Genomic DNA, 27,483 nt, shown 5'->3' with positions numbered 1-27,483 from the left:
TGGGTCAGGACCCCCAAATTGAGAAATGCCGGTGTCCTCTGTGAAATCTGTATAGTATCAGGTAAAAGCGCGCACAAGGCTAGATTTCATGGGGGGAGATCAGATTTCACGGTCCATGACACGTTTTTCATGGCCATGAATTTGAAAAGGCCCTACTCATAATTGGTCGAAAAGTCATGCAGTCAGTCATTTGGTTTCTGTTGTTGCCACCTCTAATGTAAACAATACTGAGATCTGGAGCGAGTTTATAGTCAATCAGGCTGCATATACAAATAGAGGCATCTAGATTAGTTATGCTGATGTCAGTGAAAAATATTTTTTGCCTTTGAGTTCATCAGGTAGCCTATGGAGATAGTTCCTGACTGGCTCATCAGAGGACAATTGTAGGCTTTTTTTCAGGACTTCAGACTCCCTTTGGAATGTTGATTTTTTTTTTAAAGGAAATAAACGCTATTACACTTTTGAAATCCATTGTTTTACTGCAGAAAGTTCCAGATATTCAGAATATATGTTATAACATGTATATTGGGCCACATTCAACACTGGTATATTTGAACACAACTCCACTGACTTAAATAGTGGACAAGGAATTTTATCAATTTTCCCTTTCCCCCTGACCTCCCTCCAGCCCTAAGCAGAAGGCCAACACACATGCTCTTCCCTTGAATCTCCTCTCTAAACCACAAGTCTACCATGAATCCTAGAAGTTAAAGATGGTGAAGACTATCCTGCTCCCTATCATTGCATAATTGTTCTCCACAGGACCGGACATTTGGTGTGAAGACTATAACCCGAAGAAATGTTTTTGCACACTTATAGGAAGACAATTTGCAACTCTGAAATTATGTGTATGGGGCAGGGAATGAAGGGCATGCAAGCAGACTTTTCAGTGTGTCCTTGCAACATGACGAGGCCTTCTTAAATTAATCTCTTTCATAATAATAATTTGTGGAATTATGTCTCAGAAATAAAGAAACCAAACAGATGTACAATTTGGTAAACTGCAAGCATTAAATGGCCAAGCTTATCATCCCTGGTGTATGCTCATAGTGTTCAGGGAGTTATAGTGTGTGATGTAGATGTATAAGGAGTGATGAATGTGGCCCAAATGGTCTTTCAGTAAAATTCAATTTTTTGGTTTGCTTTCCAAAGGAATGGTGACTTAGAGATAGTGCTTTAGAAACAGATGATGTCTCTTGAATTCAATGCCTGCATCCTGAGAGAGAAGGAGAGAAGCAAGCCAGCCAATTCCTCACTGGGGATATTTCCAGAGCTAAGGAACATTGCCAGGTGTGGTCACAGGCTGGTTCTGACCGCATTAGGTATGTTTGAACAGCACTAGGATCTTCAGTACAACTGCTGTACTTATTGTATTTTCCCCTTTGTGCTCTGACCGTGGAAAACCACAGGTTAATCTCAGTCAGACCTTGCAAATGGCTGACACCATTGGACCAGATCCAGAAAAATTCCTTCCCCTGGCTTAAGCCTATTTACATACCACAGATTATTACCAGATGGCACTCACCTTTTTTTATTCATTCCCACGCATCATGACCCAGGCAATTGGCTCACTTTTTTAGTATTTCCTTTATTCTCAATGTATTTTTAAAAGCCAAATAAATGATCCTTGTGTGTCTTGACATCTGCTGCAATCATTCCCATTGACTCAAATGACACCTTGAAGGAGATGGAACAAACTGGCTACAGTCTCTCATTGTGTCTTTGCTGGCCCTTACACCACACTCTCTTGTGCCTGAAATCCACTAATGCTCATGACTCCAGCTGTCTTTTTTTTTTTTTTGCTTTTTGTCCACTTCTACCTCAAAGAGCCAAATGCCATCTTTCTCCATTATCTCAGCTTAGATCAGGGACTCCTTTCATACCCCTAACATTGATCAAAGATTTTAAACTGGGAGTAAAGCAGGAATCAGCTGCATGTTTGTGGAAGAAGAGGGATTAAATCTGAGAATTTGCCCTGGGTCACTCCACATGAAGAGCCTTGCCTAACAAAGAACACACTATGATCATTATTTTATTTATTTCTTCATTATTAATATAATGCTCTCCATGTTCTATAGTGGCAGAAAAATAAGACCAAATTAATCTTTGGTGTCACTTGGTTGCATTCCGTGGATTTATACCAAGGATAAATTTGGTTAAACTAGAGTTACTGTTACAATGGTTGGTCACTCTTCTGATGTTTTCAGATCCCACCTGCTTCCCTGAGATTTCAGGGAAGAGAGGAGTCAAATCGAGTCTGTATGTGTGTCCTAAATTTAGGATTAATTTTTGTTCCTGCAGGGATTCCAATTTTTAGTTCTAATCTAGGCTTCATAGCTGGTGGGGGGGCTTTCCATGGGATGTGCTGAATCAGTGAATTTCAAGGATGCTCTGGCCATGGCTCTTTCCCAGTCAGTGCAACCAACTTTCAGGGCTGTTCTGGGTGCCGCTGCAACCCCTTCCAGGCAGAGTTTCTCTTATCTGGGGTCCCCAGCCCTGGGTCATCTTGGTAGAAGCTGATGTATCCCACTCAGGACTGAATTAAGTGCACAGAGTGCAACAGAACAGCCAAGCTTCAAAGTAAGGTAAAAAGGTAAACAAACAGGCTAAATGATGAGAAATACTAGATTTATGAAATTCATTCTGGTTCAATAACCTAAATTGGCTCTTTCAATCAAGATAATTTTTTATCTTGACAATGTCTCTTCATACATTCTTCTGCTGGCAGGGCTAAGGGAAGAGCAGAACACAATGGGCCTGATTCTCCTCTCACAGTGATGTAAATCAGAAGCAATTCCACTTAAGTCAATTGACCCAATAATTTCAGGCTCCTCCTGAACAGATTTTGCTTGACAAGCTGCAATGGGCTATATTCAGAGTTTGTTTGATAAGGGAAGCCTTCACCCCTGGGGCAACACTCCCAGATCTCACTAAACTCAGTATGAGAGACAAGGTGGGTGAGGTAGTATCTTTTATTGGACCAACTTCTGTTGGAGAGAGAAACAAGCTTTAGAGCTTACACAGAACTTTTCTTCAGGTCTGGGAAATGTACTCAGAGTGTCACAGCTAAATACAAGTTGGAACAGATTGTTTAGCATAAGTAGTCAACACACATTTCAAGGGACTACTCATGGTGAAATGGCCCATTAACATCCCTGCAGTCATAGGGGAGCAAGGGAGGGGGCAGGAAAGGCAGCTGCTTGTGGGGTTGTTAGTGGGTTATAGATTGTTGTAATAAACCATAAATCCAGTGTCTCTATTCAGTCCATGATTTTTTGTCTAGCAATGTTATGAATTTAAGCTCCCAGGCTCATCTTTTGAAAGTGTTGTGCAGGTTTCCTTTGATGATGGGGATGGATAGGTCAGACATAGAGTAGTGGCTTTGTGAAAAGTGTTCACCCACAGGTGATATGGTGATTTTGTCTTTTATAATTTTCCTGTGTGAGTTCATTTGAGACTGTAGTGATCGTCTGGTTTCACCCACATAGTTGTTATTTGGGGCATTTAGTGCACTAGATGAAGTGCACTACATGTTGTGATAGGTATGTGTAGGACCTATGGATCTTGAAAGGTATGTTTTGGGGAATGTTGATCATTGTATCAGTGGCGATATGTCTGCAGGTTTTGCATCTGTTGTTCTGGCAGGGTCTGGTGCCACCTTTTGAGTTGGTGCGTTCTAGTCTGTTGGGAGCTTGCTTCTGATGATGAGCTTGGAGAGGTTGGGAGGTTGTTTGAAGGCCAAAGGGAGGGGGTTCAGGAAAGATTTCTTTCAGGATGGAGTCCCCATCGAGTATTGGTTGTAGTTGTTCGATCATACCCCATATGGGTTCCAGTGTGGGGTGGTAGGTGACAATAACTAGGGGTGTGTGATATTTCTGTATCAAAGCAGGTTCTCTCTCTTGGTTGGCTCATTCCATGATGAGATCTACTTCTCTGGTGAAGTGTGCTTGTTTGATGAAGGCAATTTTGAGTGTGTTAAGGTGTATATCCCAGACTTTCTCCTCTGTGCATATTCTGTGGTATCTGAGTGCCTAGCTGTAGATAGCAGATTTCTCGGTGTGTTTGGGTGGCTCTTGGATCTATGAAGCTAGGTATGGTGATCTGGGGTTTCTTCTATATAGTTGTCTGTAGGGTTCCAATATTGAAGCTGATTATGGTATCCAGGAAGTTGATGCTAGTTTGTGAGTATTCTAGAGAGAGTCTAATGGATGGGTGGTGGTTGTTGGAGTTGTGGTGGAAATCTATGAGGGAGTTTTGTCATCTGTCCAGAGGATGAAAATATCATTGATGTATCTCAGTTAGATATATTGTTGGTTTCATGTTGCATTTGTCTAGAAATTCTTCTTCAAGGCGGCCCATGAAGAGGTTGGCATATTGGGGAGCCATCCTGCTCCCTCTGGCTGTACCTGTGGTTTGGACAAAGTGTTTGTTATTGAATGTAAAGTTGTTATAGGTGAGGATAAAATGGATGAGTTTGGCAGTGTTTGGGGTGGATATCTGAGGGCTGTCCATTGTCTTGTAAATATCTGAAGCAGGCAGCTATGCCATCATTGTGAGGGATGTTGGTGTATAGGGAAGTGGCATCCATGGTGGTAAGGATGGTGTTCTGAGGAAGGTTGTTAATGTTGTAGAGTTTGTGGAGGATGTTGGTTGTGTCCAGGAAGAAGCTGTCTCTTTGTGTGGTGAGTGGTTTGATGATGGTTTCTATGAGTTCTGATATTTCTTCAGTAAGAGTGTCGTGGCCAGATATGATGGATCTGCCTAGGTTTCTGTGTTTGTGTATCTTGGGAAGTGTGTAGAAGGTCCATGGGGTGGGTCCTTGGGGAATAAGTTTGTAGAGTTTCTTGTGGAGTTATTTGGGAAAGGATTTGATGATATCTTTAAATTCCCAAGTTCTTTATAGGAGGTGGTGTCGGAGAGTTGTTGGTTGGCCTTGTTAATGTAGTCATCACAGTGGAGGACGAGGATAGTGCTCCCTTTGTCTGCTGGTTAGACTTCTATCTGGTGGTTAGATTTCAGGGACTGTATAGCTGTCCTCCCGGTGGTGGAGAGATTGTGGTGGATATGATGTTAGTTGTTGACTGTGAAATCCTTAACAATGTGGGTGAAACCAGACAGTCACTATGCTCTCTAATGAATTCACACAGGAAAATGATAAAAGACAAAATCACTGTATCACCTGTGGGTGAACACTAGTCACAAAGTGATCACTCTATATCTGACCTATCAGTTCTCATGCTCAAAGGAAACCTGCACAACTCTCTTTCAAAACACAAACCTGCGAGTTTAAATTCATAAGTTTGCTAGACACTAAAAATGATGGACTGAATAAAGACACCAGATTTATGGTTTATTACAACAATCTATAACCCACTATTAACCCCCACCAGCTGCCTGTCTACCCCTTCCCCTTGTGTTCTCTCCTGTGACTTCAGAGATGTTAATTTGCAACTTCACCTTGAATGGTCCCTTGAAATATGTAACTACCTGTCCCACCTTTTGTTTATCTATGACACTCTTAGTATGTTTCACAGACCTGAAGAAGAGCTCTGTGTAAGCTTGAAAGCTTCTCTTTCTGACCAACATAAGTTGGTCCAATAAAAGATATCACCTCACCCACCTTCTCTCTCTAATATCCTGGGACTAACACCGCTACAACAATACTGCGTACACTCAATATGGTCAACTTTTTGTATGGTCTCTGTTCAGAGTGCAATGGCAAAAAGCACTTTTATTGAGAGAAAATGACTTTTTAGTAACCACATTGTGGGATGCCATATTTATTCTGTCTGATGGATACAGTCTTGCCAGTGCTTGTGATTTTTCTGAGAGCCCCCAGCTCTTGGAATCCAGAGACTTCATGAGAGTCTCAGCTTTCATTTTAAAAAAAGTTCCTAGCTCTCCTGATTGTGGAGAAAACCTTGAAAATGGGAACTGAGTGTAACCTAAAGGCTTAGAAACCAGAAGACAAATAATAAGAAATGCAGATTTTTTTTTTAAAAAAAATCTCATTGTTTTTGGGAGCCTGACTCATAATTTTTGAATGTTTTTTGTTATCAGTACTGTGGATATTTGTAGAGCACCAGCCCCTGGAGTATCTAAGTGAATCCCCATCATTGGAAATGTCTAAGAACACGTTAGATAAACATCTGTCAGGGATGCTCTAGCTATACTTGATCCTGCCTCAGTGCAGGAGGATGGCCTCTCAAGGTTCCTTCCAGCCCTACATTTCTGATTCTCTGATTTTTCTAGTTAAAACTAGAGATAGGCCTGTCTGTAATGGGTTGAATCTAAATGCTACATCCTATTTCTCCAGAATTTGGGGCAATTAGGATTTATATCTGGATTTTGAGCCCTCTTCCCTGGAGGCACATTTGGATCTGGGGAGTTGGGTTGGCCTATTCTAGAGGTGTGGATCCAGAGGGATGGGGAGGCCCATTCTAGAGTTTTGAGACCTGATCCATGACAGCTTTATGTTGCACTCTGTACAGAGGGGTGAGTTGGGAGGAATACACAGGCACAGAAACACTTGACAAGTTTAGCAGAATTTTATTGGAATAAGACTGACAGTTACTGACAAGAACTTCTATTGGTACCTCCTTACCTTCTCTGGGTACAACCCTCCTTTCTGTATGGAGCATATCTAAGTTTTGACTTGTCCTGAAGTCTCCCTGGATTAGATTTACCTGACTACAACAGTTCACTTAGTAATGGGTAGGGGAGCCATTTTGAACTAGGGCCCAGAGTTAAGAACGTAGGAACACAGGATGGGCAGAGACCTCCTGCGTCATCATGTCTCGTCACCTGTTACTGCAGGCAATCAGCTTCTCAGTCTCCCTCACACACTGATGGGCCCCTGAATCTAATTTTTTCTCTTTTCACCTGCCTCCACTCACACGCCTCCTTCCCAAAGTGGTTCTGCCACAGGGGAGCTGCAAGGAACAACTTTCTCAGTGGTCCACTTTAAAACTTCAGCTGCCCTATTAACTTGCCCTTTGAACAAACCCCTCAATATAATGTGGTTTTAAACCTGGTGTTAGGAAACGAATAGTGTACTCTGTATTCTCTGTACTCTAGAAAAACTCTTCTACTGCAAATATGGCCTCAGTCTTCCACAATCGTGCCCTTGCACCTTGTGCAGTCATTAACACCTGTGTAAACTGAGTGGAAGGTGCTACCATAAATCAGAATGGTAGCCTCTTACATCCAGCGTTCACGGGTGGTGACGATTACATGAGGTGCAAGGCAGTGGAGAATCAGGCCTCTACAGTTGAGATGCAGGCCTCGAATCCAGGTCCAGTTAGAGCATTTTTTATTTTAACCTTCCAGTTAGTGCAAACTTAATTGTGTGTCTAAAAATTAAGTTGATTTTTTTTTCCTGCTTCCTACCTCTTCTTTCTGCATGATGTTTCTGGAATCAGAATTTATATGACAATCATCAGTAACTTTTTCTAAAGTAACTTTTGGTTTTGCAGAACAGACTATCGTACAAAGTGCATATTAATCTGAAGGGAGCAGATGTTTACAGTAATATGGCACTATTTCCACTGTCATTCTCCCAGATAGAATGACAGCTGTAGCTCACGAAAGCTCATGCTCAAATAAATTGGTTAGTCTCTAAGGTGCCACAAGTACTCCTTTTCATTTTAAAAAGAAGTAACTTAGGGTGAGCCCTCTTTTTGCATTCCATGGGGTTCCCCTCTAATATTCTATCAAGCTGCACTCTGTGCATCCCAGATCCACAAAAAGCACAAACCAACAAACAGTCCATACAAAAACCCTGAAGCAGAAAGATTTGAAAATGTCTCCATCTTTATGCATTAAGAAGTTTAAAATCTGCCAGCCTATAGAGAATTATAATCACACACACAGCATGCCACCTTAAATCCTCTAGGAATTTTGCCACAGGTGCCTGACAGCTGCTGCCAATGTTTCCAGCTGTTTCTCCACTTTTGGATGCATCACACAAATTGAGAAGCCTCATCAACTGACGGATGAAGCTGAGGAGTCTGATGGATGAGCTCTGAAGGGTGGAATGAGGTGGGACATAGAATTTCTTGTGAGGGTGGACTGAGGACATAACTGTACAGTAGCTGCCTAGGAACTGGAGGCTTCTTCCCTTAGTATGTTCTGTAAGTGACACTTTTTACATTTTGCCTTTTTAGACCAAAAGTAGGAGCATTAGAAAGAAAGGACCATAACTACAATATTCTGTTTTGATTAAATCTTTCCCTCAAAAAGTGTAACAGGAATCAAGAAGAGGTTCCCTCCAGTTATTCACACTGCCCACAAAAAGAATATTCTCCAGCCATAGTATCTAAAAATACATAATATAAAATAAACACAGACATCCTCTGCTATAAAAACTAAATCAAAGTTCCCGCAACTCATCTAAAGTAAAACAGTCAATGCAAAAACCTCAGAGATAGCAACCTTAAAAAAAGTATTTGATATGTGTGATACATATGTAATATATACTGTCTTAAACTCACGGAGACATTTTGTTATTGAATGGATTCACAGGGGGAGCCACAAAACCACCATTGTGCCGTGTCCTGACACTGTGTTGTGATGTCTTTGTTGCTTTTTTCTTGCTGTTGCAGCACACGATCACATATTGATGGTAAGCTATGTGCAAACATCTCCAGGCAATGTCAGATCATTAGGCCATGATTGTTTTGTGGCTCTTTGAAAATGGCATTTCTTCTTTCTTCCACTCTTTCTGACCAGGGCCAGCTTTAGGTTTTTTGCTGCTCCAAGAGCACAACTGCCCAAGCAAAAAAAAAGAAATGGGTGGCCAGAATGACGCCGCCCCTGGAATTGTGCAGCCCCAAGCACATGCTTGCTTTGCTGGTGCCTAGAGCCGGTCCTCGTTCTGACAGCCAACATAGAGGGGAGTTTTCCTCTTTCTACCCTTCCCCGTGGCAATTTGGAAGAATAAAGAGGGATCCCAGATGCCCTTGTTTATTTGCATAGCATTCTTGTTTGTAAATCCAGAATGAGAGGAGTTCTGATCAAACCTGCAGGCACTACCAGAACCACATGTTATCCTGCAAAGTGCTACAAGTTGTTACCAGTTTATATAATAGATTTTGCCCATCTGAGATTATATAAATTTTCTGGCTTCCTGGAAAACATTCTATGCTTCATCAGGTCACATGGTGCTCTTTCAGCTAGTCACTCTGCTTATTCAGAGAATGATTCAGGGTGGGACTAGTGTGTGTTTGTCTGACGGTATGGAGAAGTGATCCGCCATCTGTTTATGACTCCTCCAGCCAAGGAGTCTGATCCTGAGAGGTGCTGTGTACCTACCATGCTCACTGAAGATAATGTGAGGTTTGAGACTTCAGCAGCTTTCAGGATCAGGCCTAAAATTAAGCCATGATAATTCCCCCCCAATGATTCCATTCCCAATGGAAAAGTTTCCATGTATTGGAACTGGAATTGCCTCCAGCCATCATAACTCTGACTGCTAAGGGAGTTGGAGGTTGAATCCACAAAATAACTTCTATCTTTTATGCTCTCAACCTGACAGTTAGTGGTGGCATGAATCCAGAATTTCTTGGTGCTGAGCATGAACATACAGTGCATCAGACTGATGACATCGAGACAGCCATGCACCATGGTTTCTACTCCAGCTGGGGCCACACGTCATCTCATAAGGTTCCTAGAGGTACTATTGTAACACCAACAGACCCTGGATGTTAGCAGGTGGGACTGAACCTGGGACCTCTGGAGCTTAGTGCATGAGCCTCTACCACATGAGCTAAAGGCCAGCTGGCTGTTAGCTAAGGCTGTAGAGCAAACTCATTAGTCTTTCTCTCTCTCTCTCTCTCTGTCTTCCCTCCCCCCCCAGTGGTCTTGGTGCCACTGGATGGGACAGAACACCACACCACCCCCCAGGAGGTGTGTGGGAACTATGAACAGTGCAGTGTGAAATGCTGTGGGCTTGTTCTGGTGCGTGCGCTCACCGTTGCTCCCTAGTAACACTATGTATGTGAGCCTAAGAGAGAGGATACAAAGAGACTAAGTAAGAGGATTAAAGCTACTTTATATGGGGCAGACTTAGAGGTCAAACGGTTCTTTCCTGTTTGGAGATTCCTGACATCCTTATATAAATACAGTGGGCAATATTCATCCCTCGGAAACTCCAGTAAAGTCAGTGGAGTTTACACCATGGAGTATTTACTGTGTACAATACTCCACTAAATTGGTTAGTCTCTAAGGTGCCACAAGTACTCCTTTTCTTTTTGTGTACTTACTGATGTTCTCCTTCTGTTACCTACTCTCCCCTTCCATTGGTCCTGATTCTTCACTGCCTTGTACCAGGTATGCTCACATACAGATTTGCAAAGGGGGGTAAAACACTGCCAAATTAGAGTGGTTGCATTTTATCTGGACTTTGCTCTCACTTTGTGTTGTAAGTGGCTACACAAGATGCATGGCAGTGGAGAATCACGCCTATTGTATTCAGCCATTTGGGGTTGAGGTCTTGATCTCGAATAGCTTGAGCATGGGAAGCTTGGGCCTGATTCTCCCTTTCCTTTCACCATGTTGTCACTGACGCCAGTGCAAAGAGAGCGTGAAACATTCCCACACTAATTTGGTAGTGCTTTAAGCCCACTTTGCGCTGATGTAAATGACTGCAAGATGCAGGGCAATGGAGAATTTGGCCCCTTGTCTTTATATCTGTGTGCAAAACATTATATGCACCTATATAAATCGTTATGAAGAAAATGCTTGGAATGTGTTTTTTCTCCTCTTCCTCCTCCTTTTTCAGAAGAGAGACCTTTGTGCTTTGAAATATGTTAATTCTGAACATAAATCCAGACCGTGGCAAAGCACCCGTGGGATTGCACACCTACTGGAGTGTAATGTGGGAAGAGCCGCTCTCTTCTCCCCACTCTCCCAGCTGACTTTCTTGTGGCACAGTCCTGTTCCAATGGAAGTGTGAGTCTCTCAAGGAGTGCGTGTGCTCAGGGGAGCTGGAACAATTGCATAGTGGGGGTACTGCTGATGGAAACCGTGTATTTGGTGTTTGTTATTACTACTTCAAGCCAGGGGGTGCAGCAGCATCCCTCGTTCCAGCACTACTGAGTGTTCAAACGTTGTTACATAACTGAAAATAACAAAAGTGCTGTTTCCTCAAAGTGATACAACCAGGCCATAGCACATGCACAGAGGGCAAAGGTTGGCCCAGTGTCAGGTCACTTCAGTAAGAGTTTTTAGTGGCATAGCAAGCAAGTGTTGCCAAAGGATAAAGAAGAGAGAGAGACCTGTGCCCCTGGGAGGCCCTCAGTGCCAACTGGCAGAGGGCACGCCATACCACAACTCACATCTGGCATGACACACTCATAGCCCCAAACACACTGTTGTCATGATGTGTATCTAAAAGATGTTGTTGTGTAAAGTATCTTATGCTAACTGGTCACACGCTGGTCCCGAAAATAATTCGTGATGTAGGTACAGGTGTGTACAAAGAGTATAAACGCATGCTGGAAATATGTTCTTACAATGTGTTTTGGTAGGCAATAAAGCCCAGCCTGCCCTAGACAAAGGAATATGTATTTACTTGTCTGACCAGCTTGATTGCAAAGGACAATGAAAAGTACATTTAAATGTAAAGTCATCAAACTACAAATAGGGGAAATGACTGCTTCATGATCTCGATGAGGGATGGTATCTACATCCCCACAAAGTGTTCCTGGTTCTGAAATAAAGACAGTGAACTTTGGAGTAATGTAAGTGGGGCAAAGAGATATTTGAGTCATCCATCATGTAGGGGGCGGGGGCGAGCAGCACTTTTTCAGTTCATGAAAGGTGGATCCTCTTAGCTTTGGAGGCAAGAATAGCTGGAAACATGGGCGATGGGTATCGTAGGCACGGGAAGGAGTTGCCTGCCCAAACAGCCTGACATCCCCCCGCCCATGCTCCAACCCCAAGCCCCATCCTGCATGCTGTTCCTTGGGGCGGGCAGGCTGGGGGCCATGCTGCGCCACACCGCACGTCTTCCCGGTGCTGGGGCCACGCTGCTTGTCCAGCGCTGGGGCTGGGGCCGCTCTGCCGGCCCAGTGTGGGGGCTGGGGCCACTCTGGCCTCGCTGTCTGCCTGGGGCTGGAGGCACTCTTGCCGAGCTGCCTGCCGACCCGCCCAGTGCTCGGGCTGGCAGCTCGGCCGGGGGGTGCCTTCAGGGGTGGGGAGTCCAGCTGGCTGGGGGTCAGGCACTGCCCAGGGGGGTTGGGGCATGCTGGCCGGGGGTTGGGCCAGGCGGTGTGGCCCAGGGAGGCTGGGGCATGCTGGCTGGGGGTCGGGCCAGGCGGTGTGGACCGGCGTGCTGGGGGTGAAGGTGGGGCTGGGGCCGCTAGCCTGGGCCAGCGGCCAGCAGCTACAGGGGGAGGAGTGCTGGGGGTACTGGGCAGGGGCCAGCACCCACTGTGGGGGCTGGGCTCCGGTGGGCGTGAAGGGGCGGGGCCTTGGGTGGAAGGGGTGGGCCTGGAGCTAGCCTCCCCAAGCCAGGGGTTCACCCACTGCCCCTGGCTGGAAACTGACCATAAGTGAGAAACCTGCTTAGACAAAGATTGTAACTTGATGAAATTAAATTTTTGTTACTAGGAGGCTTGTTTTGTTTTATTTGTAACCTGTCATTCTTATCTTTTATCACTTAAATCTCTCTTCTTTGTTAATAAATTTATTCTTGTCTTATTACAAAACCATCTCTGTGCTGTGTATTAAAGTGGAGAGTGAGTCCTCAGCTAACCTAGCAGGCTGATGTATGGTCTCTTTGGAGGCAGTGACTTAACTTTGGTGAGTGCCCAGTGAGACAGCCTAGATGCTGCAGAGAGAAATTTCTGTGGAACTTTGCAATTGGGGTTCACTGGTTGTTACCTGCAAGGCTGGGTGTGCACTGGCAGAGTCCTGGGGAGTTTGCTGGCATGGCAGACAAGCTGATGTGTCAGGGAGCAGACACATAGCTTAGCAACAGCCAAGCTCTTACTTGCTGAGGCTGAGAGGAGTAACCCTTAGGTATCTGTCAAAGGTGGCTATGGTCCACTCAGGATGGCTACACTGTGCTCAGGTTTTGATCCATTGTTTCAATTTGGCCTTACTGTGCATTTGTGAGCTGGTGGCAGGCTGCTATGTAGCGCAACACCTTCTCTCTTCTTTCTCCTTTTTTTCCCTTAGCTTTTTGATAAGTTGTGTTTTATGATTCCTGATCATTTGAGGCAATATCTCATCGTGCCCAGAGTAGGCAGCAGGGCAGACTCAGAAGAAAACACTTCCCCCATCCCCAGAATGGGTGGTGGGAAGCAGCTGGCACAAGCCAAGAAGAATACACATGCACACAGTGTGCTGGAGCCCATCCCTAGAGAGTGGGAAGCAAAGGGGCATGGCACAGGTGGGAGTGGGACGGGAACGGATGTGTATTTGCTAGATTGTCTGAGGCAGCCCCAGAACAAGCTCTGACTGGAAGAGCTTCGGAAAATCACGTACCTGATGCTACTGCTCCAGTGACTGATGGTGAATTAGAATCTGAAAGGACAGACAGGGAAATTGATTACATGGAGGGAAAGAGACAGAGAAGGATGGGGGATGGTAAGAGAGCAGCAGAGAGCCTGGGTAGAGGGTCCAACAAGGGTTAATAAAACACACATTGACTGGGTCAGAGAACAATAGAAGTAAAATAATAAAACTTGCCCTCAGATTAAAATGGCTCCTTTGATTGTGCAATACCCTGTTCATCCTTCAGCTCTGAGTAATATAATACCACTTCACGAGGTATTTTAGCCCTCTGGCAACACTTTACTGCTTGTGCCCTCAAACTCATCAATATTTTTATAGCACTAAAACTCTTCTTTTTATCAACTTCACCAACCCTTGCTGAGCCAGCACTGCAAGTCTGGGAAGAGCCTCTGCTTCTGCCTTGAGAGATGAGATGAAAGGTTAGAGGGGGTGGAAGGCAATAGCATGAGCAATGCAGGTTAGGTTACTAGCGAATTCCTCTTGCAAGATAAGTTGAAGGCCTCTGAAAGGTAATTATTGGAAAGCATAAATTCCTGAGATAACGTGTCCAGGAAGAAATACTGACGGAGCAGAGGCCATGTGTTAAAGGCTAGCCATCACTTGAGGGGTATGGGTTATCCTTTCTCCCCTATTTTTCTGTAACCTCTCCTTGCTTTCAGAGTAACAGCTGTGTTAGTCTGTATTCGCAAAAAGAAAAGGAGTACTTGTGGCACCTTAGAGACTAACCAATTTATTTGAGCATAAGCTTCCGATGAAGTGAGCTGTAGCTCACAAAAGCTTATGCTCAAATAAATTGGTTAGTCTCTAAGGTGCCACAAGTACTCCTTTTCTCCTTGCTTTGACAGTTGAGTCCCTTGATTCTTTTCCTTCAGCTAGATGCTGCTCTTTTCTTGGCCCAGATTATGCAACATTCAGATCCATGTCTCCTTGCCATTACCAATGGAACTGATAGAAGGAGAGACTCAGAACCCAGGTCAGCTGGGCACAAGTTTAGGTTTTATCTTTGATTATCACTCTCCGAGCTATGTTAGTGAGGTCAGCATAATTGTGGCAAACTGGTCTGCTGCTCCCTTATTCTGTCAACTGATTTTGGTGTAAAAGAACCTGAACTACATTTCAGTGACCATGAGCAGTGGGTTTTGGAATATAGCAAATAAAATCCTGAACTGGTTTTCTGTCATGGAATGTGCCCTTGTAAGTTTCTTGGAAGGAGAGGAGTCTGAACTGAGGAAGAAGCACAGGACTGGAAGTCATCAGAACCCATTTCTCTTCCTAGCTCAGCAACTTATTTCTTGCACGGTCTTGGGCGAATCATCTGGTATCTCTATGCCTCAGTGTCCTCATCTGTAAAATGGGGCTAGAGAATCTACATAAATTGAATTTTTTTTAACTGTAATTGATGTAAGTGTTGTGTGGTGTATGTATGTATTCTTCACTTGTGCCAGCTAGCTCCCACTGAATGCATTCCATATACCTAGCGACATACATATACAGGTGCTTTTAATGTGCTTAGAGAACCTCAGAATTTAATCATTGTTTATGTGCAAAAGACTCATGTGCCCACCTGAAATGTGCTCTGGGTTCAAATCCCGAATGCACCCCATGAGCAGAAGATCCTATACTAGAACTCTGAATTCTCCAGAGTGCACTTTTAATACACCTCATTTCTCTTCCTGGTGGGAACAGTCCTGTACCAGCATGGGGTGACTCAATATGTCTCTTCCATCTCTAATATCTATGATTCTATTTTATGGAACAGAGTAGAATGCTGTGGTAGGGGAAAATGCATCTGTTGGACTTCTGCTGTAGATAAAATCACTGTGGTGGAGAGAGGGAAATTTGATTCCAAATCCCCCTCACAATGTTCTTCTGCCTTATTTCACTAATAGGTTTAGTACAAGTCAAATGCATTTCTGGTGTAATTCACTCAAGTCTTTGGAGTTACATCAGTAACAGAGTGTCCCTTTGTGATAAAAAGATTTAATAAATAAAAGAGGCATAACCTTTATTTTTGAATCTAAGTATGATTTTGAGAGAGTAGAAAATTCAATTTTCAACCACAAGTATTTGTTGTTGGGGTACTAATAGCTGAATGGAATAGGTTTTATTGTTTCGTGATGTATGTTTGTTGTATTAATTATGCTGTACCATGGCAATTAAACTGAAAATTATAGCTATTCAAAATTAGTGGACTGTTTTAAAAATATTTTTGTTTGTGGTTGAATTTTTTGCCTTTTCCAAGGCTAACCTTAGATGCAAAGTAAATTCTAATTATTAAGTTTCTGCGGATTTATTCTGTATCTGTATAATATATTATTTGATTGCAAGGATCACATTGTGTTGCTGGTGTTTTCACTGCAGAGTAGTCAGTGGGGGGACAGAATGGCTCAGGTTACAAAGCACTAGTTGCTCCCACACTTGGCGTTGGTTGTACAGTATTGGCCTGATGCTCCATTGCCTTGCTTCTTGTGTGATCACTTTCACCTGTGAAAAATGGGTATAAAACTGTACTGTATAAGAATTGTTTCAAAATGACTACAAAAGAGGCAACGCAGTGGAAAATCAGGTCCTTTGATCCAATTCATTCAAAGTCTTGTGCTGGGGGAAGCACCTGAAATTTTAGTATAATTACAATTTTGTATGATGGGGAAGCCCAATAGAAAAATCTGCACTGTTTTGCAGCCAGCAGAGTTATTTACATCTGTGCAAAATTTCTAACATTCTGACTGAGTGGCATTTTACAACCATGTAAATAACTTTCATAGAGTTTAAGACCAAGGGTCTAGGCTGATCTCCTGTATATCACAGGCCAATAATTTTCACTCACCATGAATCACAGCTTGTATCTTCAAAGACGGCTTATAATCATCACTAATCCACACCAGTGAAGCAGGCCAGTAGTATTGCCCCCGCACTGCAGATAGGGGAACTGAGACAAAAATAGATTAACTGCCATGCCCAAGCCTCTGAGGGAGTCTGGGTCAGAGCCAGAATTAGAACTCAAGTCTGCTGCCTTCCAGACAGGTCAGACCAGCAGATCATACTTCTTACTGGTCCAAATTCCTACCATTCCAAACTGTCCAGATGGAAAAGAAGAGCCCAGTATGGGAATTCTATGGATGGAAAGACTTTGCTTTTTACTGAAGCTGGCCCTAAATTTGTGATCAGATTAAGTTCCTCAGAGCTAAGGAGATTTCTAATGCTCCCAAACCCCTGCCGTTTGAAATGTTAAGTCCCCCTTTTTTAAAAAAAATCTCTTGGATGCCAGTCACTGATCATCCTTTTTTGGTGCTGAAGGTTTCACTAGTTCACATCTTTAGCAATTGAAGAGAGAGCACAGGACCTTCTGAGGAGATTAGCACCAATCTGAATTCTGGTTGCTGTCTTAACATAGACCCCTTTTGTAGCTAATTATCTTGTCCACCTGTTGTTAGTTTAATTGGATGGTACGGCACCTCTTTAAAACAGGATCTCTGGCCTGAGAGAGAGATACTTTCAAGGAACCTGCCTCTGAGCTTAACCTAATTGGTCACTTTGCTAAGTCTAATAGACCTGTAAAGATTATACACAATGCCTGTCTCTGGAAACATCCCAGGTACCCTGTTTTGTGGTGCGGAGACTAGCGCCTACCCTGACTCCCAATGGGAATGGATGGAGGGAGAAAGGGGCAATGTGGATAAATTACTGCTGTTCAAAGCCCAGCGTCCCTGAATATTGCAAAGAAATTCACCTTCTGAACTAACTCGCCTGACCACTGAAAGTCATACCTCACATGTAGGAAACAGCAGTGCCTAGCTAACGAAATTGAATGTTCATAGAATCATAGAATATCAGGGTTGGAAGGGACCTCAGGAGGTCATCTAGTCCAACCCCCTGCTCAAAGCAGGACCAATTCCCAGCTAAATCATCCCAGCCAGGGCTTTGTCAAGCCTGACCTTAAAAACCTCAAAGGAAGGAGATTCCACCACCTCCCTAGGTAACACATTCCAGTGCTTCACCACTCTCCTAGTGAAAAAGTTTTTCCTAAAATCCAACCTAAACCTCCCGCACTGCAACTTGAGACCATTACTCCTTGTTAACGCTTTGGTGCTGAATAAGGTACTCCCAGAAGCATGAGCTTGCATCATAGCCTGATGTTCCTTTCTTTTAAATGGAGATGCTGCTGGGATACATACGCCTTCCTGACAGCAGTGGTGGGACTAAACAAATCTGCTACATTTTTTGCTATGCCTCCGTTTGTAACTATCCTTCTGCAGCTGGTTTATTTACATGAGACAGCTGAAATTTCAGACTGGATTAAAATATAACCTGTGAATGTAAAAAAAGAAAAAAAAATTCAGAACAATGACTAGTGTGCTTAGTCTGTGGGGCCAGATTCTCTGGTATGATCCAGCCCTCTAGCACCTCTCAGGTAGCACCGATGGATTCTCTCCATTGATGGCTGGCAGAGTTCCCCTTCACAAGGGGAGCTGTCCCCTGGCAAAAACGTATACGGGGGATACTGGGGATGGGTACGTGCCAGGGGTATGTGGGTGCACGTTACACTGATCTTCCACTGGCATAAGGTTCCTTAGGTTCTTATGCCAATGGTATAAATTAGAGTAGCTCCCTGGCTGCTCTAATACATGGGCTGGGCTGGCACAGAATCAGTAAGCTGTAATCAACTTTCTGATGCCTTCCCTTCTCCCCATCTCCTCTGCCAGGCACAATGTACGGAACCTGGCACAATGAGGCCCTGACTCTGATGGGACCTTCAGGCATTTCTAAAACACAAATTTATTATTTTTCCTACATCTCTATACTGCTTTGCAATCTGATACATAGACTAAAATATACACGTTCTATCCACTGAAACGGTATGTAGGGAACGTCTTTTTTTTTTCTCTATCTGTTTTCCTCCCAGACACTACAGCATCCAAACAGCAGGTTGCAAATGTCTTAAGAGATCATGGCTGGATTAAAAATAGACGTCTGACTCCTGTGCTGTGGAAAGTTGCATAAGATTCCCCTTCTCCCACAGAGCAAAACAAAGCCAATCAACTGGTGTAGAAGTGGGATGGATGTTTGATGGACTCTGAGCCTCAGAAAGCAGGAGAGGCTGGGAGGTGTGTGTGAGGCAGAGTGAAAGAAGCCAGGTTTGTATTTAAAAGCCAAAAGATCCTATTTTGCAAACAGACCACGTCATTCCATGGCCTTTCTGGAAAAGTCTGCCTTGCCTTTACTCGTATTCAAACCCTTGTACATCATTTGAGGCTCTTGCATGGTGCCCTCACCTCTGTGCCATAGCATCCCCCAAAGAATCTGACAGAAAAAAACCCTTATGTACACCATCACATATCAGACTATAATTAAACAAAGACTGAGTGCTCCTCTGTGTTGTTCTCAATGGATTTTATAATCCATATGCAATACCTAAATACTATGATGACAAGCCCTTTAGAAATGCTGATAGTTTGATCAGATAGATTAGACAAAAAGTAAAACTGCCGTTGCTGATTCTGGACCAAGTGTGATAGATACCCCAAAATCCCACAGCAGAATCTGAGGGTAAACTGCCACGTTGTGTACTAGCTTTTTTTTCGTTGTGAACTTACCTAGGCCTGGGTAGAGTGAGTCACAATAGTCCAGCTGGAGGCGATGAACATAAATTACTGTGATCAGACCATCATTTGGGAGGAATAGAATGGAATCTTCTTGTTAGTTGGAGATGAGGGAAGGCACTTTTGGTGACTGGTTCTATTTGACTGTCCATGCCAGTTATAGTCCATTAGGACTCCAAGGACTTGCACCATCTTAGCTCCTCAGTTCCTCAGAGCATTTCTTGCTTCCAGACAGCTTCACTTCATTCTTGCCTAGATTCCAGTTGTACCAGCTTCTTTTTCCTTCTTTGCACTCTCATTCTTATACTGAGATGTCTGGGAGCCTGCTCTCTGGGTTAGTTGAGAAGGGTACATAGAGCGGTGTATCAATGTATTGCTGACATTGTATCCCACGTCATCTCACAATATCCCCTAAGGTTCTGCATAGATGTTGTTAAATAGAAGTGGTGACAGGAGTGAGCCCTGAGGCACTCTGCAGGTCAGAGCTCTTGGAGGAGGAGCAGCTGTCCATGATGGGTCTTTGGGGATCTGTTGGAAAGGAATGAGTGAAGCCAGCATAGCACAGTTCTCTCATGGCATGCCAAGACAAGTAGTTGAGTCAGCAGTACCTCCTGATCAGCAGTGTCAAAGGCAGCTGATAGATCGAGTAGTATCAGCGTGATTGAGTCACCTCTGTCCAACTCCATGAGGAGCCCCGAAACCCCATTGCTGCTTCATTTCCAGACTCTGCTATGAAGTCAGACTGGGAGAGTCCACATTATCTGCTGAGGTTGTGTTGCTGGAGTTGATTTATCACTATTTTCTTGAATCTTGCCAAGGTTTGAAACGGGATGGTAGTTAGTCAGGTAACTAGTGTCAAGTACTGGTTTCTTGAGCAGTTTCAGGTTTACGTATTTTCTAATTGCTCTCCCTGGCCCTTGCAATGATACTGGCCTTAAAATAAGAGTAGAGCCAAAAAGTAGAGAAAATAAAATCTCCATGGGCATTCTGCTGCTCTTGGGAAGGGCAGTGAATTCTCTGCACGTCAGCACAGCTAGGGACACTAGCAAACCTCCAGAGAGAAAAGGCTGCTTGTTTCTTTCTCCTTTTATTTTCATCTTAACACCTCAATTGTTTGTAATGAGCACTGCCATGGAGGGAAACGATACTACAGAAGAGGAGGGTCTGACCTCTGTGGGACTGGATCCAATCCAAGTTTGAACGTGGAGGTACCCAGCGTCTAGTGAGAATCTAGGAGCTGTATTTTAATGGCATAAAGTTCTGGGGGTGATGAGTGTGATCTCTTCTGGGGTTGGCTGGCTGTATGTTTTTAATGAGTATTTCATCCCTTGGTTTCTAATCTGAGATGTGACAGGTGCTAAAGAATGCTCTAAATTATGCCCAGCTTTGAGTTACTCTAGCAGCTAGAGATTGGTAGCATGCACTCACCCTCTGGCAATGTACTCTGTACCAGGGCAGGATGGAAAGAGTGGCATAGAGCTGCTACATTGGCTGTATGCCGGCCTGGGCTTTCCTGTATTCAAGAGGAATCCTGAAGGATGTGAAGGGGTACAAAGCAGCTAAGGTGTAACGTAGGAGCACTGTCTTTAATAGTGACCTAGGGCCTGATATAACTCTTGTATTAAAGTAGTGCTAGGTACTGTACAGACAAATTTCTCTGCCTAAATAGACAAGATAGACAAAGGTTTCAAGAAGGGAAACTATTATCCATTGACTTTGGTCAGGGTTAGATCAGACTGTTACTGATAAGTAGAAAATCTTCATTTCTCAACATTTAAAAGGACATAGACCTAACAGAAATCACAGGGCCTGATTCTCCCCCCTGTTACATGGGTGTTATGCCAGTGACATTCCCCTGAAGTCAGTGTAATTGTATCAGCGTAACATTGGTGTTTAGAGAGACGAGAAGCAGGTCTTACATATTTTATGAATGGCTTTCCTAACTCATGTTGCTAACTACATTAAATGATTACATTTTAAAAAATCCTTTCAGGTTTAATTTACTTTTCACTATTAATGTGGTTTGTTTACTTTTTACTCTTGTTGAATTTGGTCAGTAAAACTAGATTGGTCCATTAAGTTTTGCTTAAGTCACTTCAGTTCTCTGTTTCCCTTCCCACTCTTTGTCTGTCCTATCTATTTAGACTGTAAGTTCTTTGGGGCAGGCTGTGTCTCTTGTGTGTACGTACAATGCCTAGCACAATGGGCTCTTGACCTCCTTTGATGCCTTTAATATTAATAATATTACTTCTTGGTTTTCCTGCATAAGCAAAAAAGTTGTCATGCTTGGATTGCAGCACTGGAGAAGATGCTTACATTCAAAAATGCTTTTGGTCACATTTCTTTAAAAATGTAATGAAAATTCAGAGTGGGCCAAATTTACTCGTGTTGTGATTCCAGGGAAGTTCAATGTTAAAACAAACAAAATAACAAAGTTTTCCATTAAGATGTAACTGATGTAACAAAATGTTGCTTTGCTTTTTAATGTCAATTATTCTCCCTGGTTTCAGCCTTCAGAACCAGAGCTTGGCCCAACTCTCAGACCACCACTGTAAATCCCCACTTCTCCAAAGTCTGAGTTGTTTGGATTTGGGGTTTTTAGATTCTGCTCATCATAAAAGCGCCAACTGTGAAATTTGAATCTGGATCCAAACTTCCCTAAAGTTCAGAGGTGACTGAGTCCAAACCAGAACCTTGCATCCACACCTCAATTAACTAATTAACATTTTTATAGAAGAGAAAAAGCTCTAATTTAAAAATAATTACAATTGGTATAAAATATCTAGTCTCCAGCCAAACATAATTCTCAGTGGAGTTACGTGGAGGATGAATTTGATATACTAGACTATCAGCTTCTACTGATCATCAAACACATTTAAGTTTTGGAAAACCTTTCTTCCCCTTGTAGGAAAACCTAAATTTTAGGCTTAAACCATACTTGACAGTATCACTTTAAGCCAAATATTTAACATTCAAAGATTTGCAGTTATTTTCAGTTTACAGCAGTATGGGAACTGAATTAGTCTCCAGCTATGACTCCTATCCTGGTTGCTGTAGTTTATTCTGTTGAATTTTTGTTAATACAGTATGCCGGTCATGCTCATATTTCATTGGGGGTGGTGTGTGTGTGATTCTTACTACACAGAGAACCAGTGCAGTGTGTGACAGTTTGTTTTCATCCAGTTTCTACTCTTTGTTCTATAAAGACCACCGTGTGTCTGAACATCCCTGGTTTAACATGGGAAGGAATTTGACTTAGCATTGCTGATACTCAAAGTGTGTAATCAAAGTCAGTAACACGGAAACTCAGACTGATCAGAGTAACAGTTCTTCTCACACACACGTGTATGGGAAAGCCAGCTTTAATTAGAGGTTTTAATAAGTTTTCATTTCTACTCAGTCAATCTCATACAGTATGTGCAGCTTTTTTTTCCCCTGGAAGAAGGGGCCTGGTATTGTCTCCCTGGGATCTGAGTGCAGAGAAAATCCTGATTTATGCAGATCTCTCTCTGCATGGGCTGTACGTCCACATTACTGTCCTCTCCCTTCGTCTTCAGCATTGCATGCAAGAGGTGACACCTCTATTGGTTCTGGGGCCAGTGGACAGAGGGGGAAGATGGGGCTGAGAGGGGCTAGATACACCATGAGTGTTGTCTGCTGCAAGAAACAATTGGACAGTCCTCTGAAAAGCTGTTGCAGCTTGAGGCTGTATCAGCTGTTAATGTGTAGCCCCTATATCTGACACCTTTTTATTGGCTGCTTTCCCTCCCTCCTCCACTTTTGCTCCCTTGGCATGGAATTTTCTCTCTTGTAGCAGACTAATTAATGCCAAATTCAGTGCAAGTTATACTACTTTACTACTTTACACCTATTTTCTGATCAACTTATGCCCATTGCTGAATTTCACCCAGTAGGATGAGGGCCAGCTCCAGGGGTATGCTGTGGCAGCTTTGTGACGCTCCAGCTCGACGGCCAAACTGTGTCATCAAAGTGGCACAACATACTGGAGAATCTAGCCTCACTTTGTTGAAAGTATGCCTTTCTTGCTATTAAAGAAGCTGTAACTAGGAGATTTAGGGCTATCTGTGGTGTGCAGTTCTTTTGTTTTTGTTTTTTGTTTTTATCATTCTCTATAGAAGCCGAAGGGTTCACAAAGTTTGGAACAAATGGCTATTTATCAAATAAATTATACGATAACGAGAAGTCTCTCTAACTATCATCCCACCTTTATAAACTCAAGAACAATGGATTTGTCATGCTGGTAAATCTAGTATCCTACTTCCTGGCCAGTGCCCTAAGCCAGCTGTGGAAAGCTGTAAAGGGGCAAAGGTTAGATTTCTTTCCTGTCCCTTGCAGTGATCACCGTGTGCCATGTTGCACATACTGGTGTGTTTCATTTCTATAGTGTCAGTCATCTAAAGGACCACAAGCACTTTACAAACTATGGGGTAACATGCTATATCAAGCCAAACCCTTAATGTGCAACTGTACTTAGCTCTCCACTCTCCCTGATTATTCTACCTAGGAGCACAGATAAGTCCCTATTGCTAGCTCAGGGGGCACACACCCATAAGCATGCAGAGCATGAGTCTCACCTGCAGGACCAGCCTTGGAGCGGAGGTGTGTGTCTGCAGGTTTTGAAATGAAGTTCTCTTAAACTGGCCCAGTGTTTTTAAAGCAGCTTTTCAGTTGTTCAAACATACTGTGGAAGTTGCCCTTCAATACAGAACAAAACTATGGGCTCATTTTGTGAGCTGGATTTGAACCGGCAAACTGGAAGTGAAAAGCTTTGCCTCCCATTACCATCTATTTCCCTGACTAACGTTTGCATTATCCTTAAGGGTCTGTCTACATTGCAGCTGGGAGTGAGCATCCCAGTCTGGGTAGACAGGCCTGCATGAACAGGACTCCAGTTATCACACTAATAATAGCAGCATGGATGTTGCTGCACCGGTGCTAGCCATCTGATGAGGTGAGTCTGAGCTTGGATGGCTAGCCTGAGCCTCTGCCAGTGCAGCAACATCCACGCTGCCATTTTTAGCGACATAGCTTGAGCCCTGTTAGCACAGGGGTCTGTCTACCTCGGCTGTGGCTCTCACTCCCAGCTGCAATTGGTATAAAATTGGTAGACATACCCTCAGTGTCTAATCTTCTTATGACTCTTACTACTCTCTGTGCCTTAGTGACACCCTGTGGCAGTAAGTGCCTCAGGTTAATGCATACAATGTGTCTGTGGAAAGTATTTCCGCTCATCCATTTTTAACTGACCCCAAGTCCCCTTCTTTCCATGACTTGTTCAGGGAGACCAAAGCAATCTTTTACTCTCTGCTCTTTTCCTCCTGGCAGACTTGGAGACCAGTTCTACAAAGAAGCCATCGAGCACTGCCGCAGCTACAACTCTCGACTGTGTGCTGAGCGCAGCGTCCGCCTCCCCTTCCTAGATTCGCAGACTGGGGTAGCTCAGAACAACTGCTACATCTGGATGGAGAAGAGGCATCGGGGACCAGGTAGGCAGCATTCTGTGTGTGTGTGTGTGTCTGTAGGGTAGGCCACTGAGCCCTCGCGGGGTTTAATTACTAAAAACTCAAACCTGTTAAGGGCCACACAAATAGGAGAAGCTGCCTAAACCACCTGGCCTGGAGGGGATTCCCTTCGGTAACTGCAGTGAGCGGATCCTAATTATTCTTTCTATTGCTTGAGATAGTAGTTTCTAATGCTGCATCATCACAGCTCCTTTATTGCTATTGATCTGAGATAGTTGCATAATAGAGGACCTCTATTCAAGAGAGCCTTGGAAATATTCTAAAGGAGGGAGGACTCTCACCAACCTTATTTCTCAATAGGAAACATACATTTAAGGAGAGTCTTATTTTCTGAAATTCACTTTGCTCTAGTGATTACAGCAGGGGACCAGGAGTCAAGAGATCTAGATTCTTTTCCCAGATCTGCCTGAGACAGATCACTTGGTCTTCACCTCTGTGTCTCAGTTTTCCATCTGTGAAAGGAGGATAAATGTCCTCATAAATATGATATGAGGGCAATATGGGCCTGATCCAAAGTCCACTGAATTCAGTGGAAAGTCCTCCGTTGACTTCAATGGGCTTTCGATCAGGTTCTAATTCATTATGTTTGTAGAGCAGATTGAGATCCTCGCATGGAAGTTAAAGTATTGTTGGGTCAACCCTAAGCACCCTACTCTAACAAAACTCCCACTGAAGTAATTGAGAATGTAGCCAGATACATTATTTGTTGAGAGAATGGAATTTTTGACATTTTGATCTCTGCCAAGTTGTTTGGTTTTTTTTTTTCAATATTTGGGACAAAGACCCAAAGTAACAGGGGAACACCCAAAATTTACAGTGAAGGGTTGATTATCCAACTGCCTCGGTGGGAAGTGTACACATTTATAAATAATTGGGGTTCTGGATAACGGATGTTCTCAGTTCAATAGACATTGGATGATATAGCTCTGTTTTGGATAATTGATGGTTGGATAATGGAGGTTGCACCCGCTCCTTAACGAATGTGTGATTCATTTTAGAGCCAGAATAGTATTTTGTATAATTTGTGGTTCCTGGGTTTCCTTTTTGCGTAAATCATTTACCATAAGCAAAAATGAAATCCTACCAAGATGGCGGTGGCAGTGGTGTTGGTGGGGGGGCAGAAGAGTAAATGTGGGTCTCTCAAGAGGGATGTGATTTGTAATAAGGGGCAGCATCTATGTGTGCAGTGCTAGCACCATGTCCTGCTTGCTTACTCTTGTGAGTAGTCCCGTTGAAGTCAATGGGCCCTACTTGCAGAAGTAATGTGAGTGGTTTTGGTTCTTGGGGTGCAGCTGTGGAGGGAGCAGACTGGTTGTGTTCAGATCAAACTCTGCAGTGATGCTTTTGCAAATGAGAATAGAGGCAGAAAGCAGGCTGCCTTCCCTCATTTTAGCCCCATTTTTTTTCCATGTGTTTCAGCAAATCTATCTAGGTGCTTAAATGGCTATAGAATCTGAATGTCTCAAGTGTTTAAGAAGAGAAATAACAATCTCTCACTCTTTCTTCCTTGCTAACCTCTGGGGGAAATGTCTGGATTCGTTTCTCGCTCTTGGTTTCTGTGTGTGTTCATGTGCATTTCGTACATGTGCAGGTTGAGGGAAAGCTAAGTCCAAGATGTGAGTTTTTGTGTCTAGTTCTGTTTGTGGGGAGGTCCTTGGTCATTCTTATTTCTTGTGGTAGACAGTTCCACAGTCTTGGGATGGTGAGGCCTGTTCCTTTCTCTGTGACTGGCCAGGTGGAGTCATAGCTAGCCCAGGGGCATATGGAGGAAACAGTTCCTACATTCCACCAAGTTCAGGGACTGGAATTTTCCCTGGCCATTTCACAGGACACAGAATGTGGGAAGGCATCTTGCACTGTTCCCCACCTGCACACCAGGGCTCAGGGCTTGTGTGTACATAAATATTAACCCAGAATAAGGTAGTATGTGAATTTAAAACAGATTAACTATTCCCAATGAATTCCATGTGTGGATGCTCTTATTCTGGAATAAGATTGCCTTATTCCAAATTAGTTTACTCCATTTTGGTAGCAGATTAAACTAATTTGGAATAAGGTGCTCTCATTCCAGGGTAAGAGCATCCACACATGGAATTGATGGGGTATGGCTATTCCAGCATAACACCTCCAGCCTCACCCCCACCCAATGTAAACAAGTCCTGAGGCTAGGGTTGGCCCTAACTAGTTAAACCTCACAATACCCAAAGTAAGACCAGCTCTAAGTAAAGGATACGTGGGAGTCACGTCACCGATCATCGAAATGCAGCCACTCCTGGTGTGGGATATAGAAGCTGTGTTATTAGTACACATCAACACTACATTATCATTTAGGATAAGTTCTGAAGGATGGTAATACCTTATCCACTTGAAACTACAGGAGGAGTTTGGGTAGGCAGAATGTAGTTACCTGAGCTGGAATTTGTCTTGGTCTCTGGGGACCTTCCTTCCCATGAGAAAAGTCTCATGGGATCTTTAGTGACCACCGTTGGTTTTGTTTCATCTGAAAGCTCCCTGTTCCAGAGAGATTATGCTTTGGCAAAACAAGGTAATTTTTGCTTTTTGTTGTTGTTAATGTATTTACACCAAGAGCTTCTGTTCCTGCAGCATCTGGTTATGAGTGAGATACGGTTGTTTTTATCCGTTTGAACTCACTTACACACATAAGCAGGTATGCATTTATTATATGTAGAAGCCAGATGCTGGAGGGAGCATATGCTACAAGGATGGCACAAGGCAGCCTTGTACCAGGCACCCTGTTATCTTGATGTTTATAGGAGGAATCATTGTCTAGTGTTTAAAGCATAGGGCCAGGAGAGCTG

At 43.4% G+C, this 27,483-nt stretch overlaps 1 protein-coding gene across 7 annotated transcripts in view; it reads left to right on the top strand.

Annotated features, from left to right (window-relative positions):
- Positions 1 to 27,483, top strand: part of DPF3 (double PHD fingers 3) — a 221,720-nt gene that overhangs the window by 64,960 nt on the left and 129,277 nt on the right. For all 7 annotated transcript variants that reach the window (XR_012159436.1, XR_012159434.1, XR_012159439.1 and 4 more), the window contains exon 2: positions 24,468 to 24,628. Coding sequence is in view for 1 of the 7 variants with exons in the window: in XM_073348533.1 (XP_073204634.1) it covers positions 24,468 to 24,628 (161 nt within the window). In the remaining 6 variants the exon portion in view is untranslated. The remainder of the gene's footprint in view (positions 1 to 24,467; positions 24,629 to 27,483) is intronic.

Source organism: Lepidochelys kempii, chromosome 6 (assembly GCF_965140265.1).
Source record: "Lepidochelys kempii isolate rLepKem1 chromosome 6, rLepKem1.hap2, whole genome shotgun sequence".
NCBI classification, from domain to species: Eukaryota; Metazoa; Chordata; order Testudines; family Cheloniidae; genus Lepidochelys; species Lepidochelys kempii.
The sequence above is the reverse complement of the archived record's forward strand: the minus strand, read 5'-3'. Positions and strand labels throughout refer to the sequence as shown.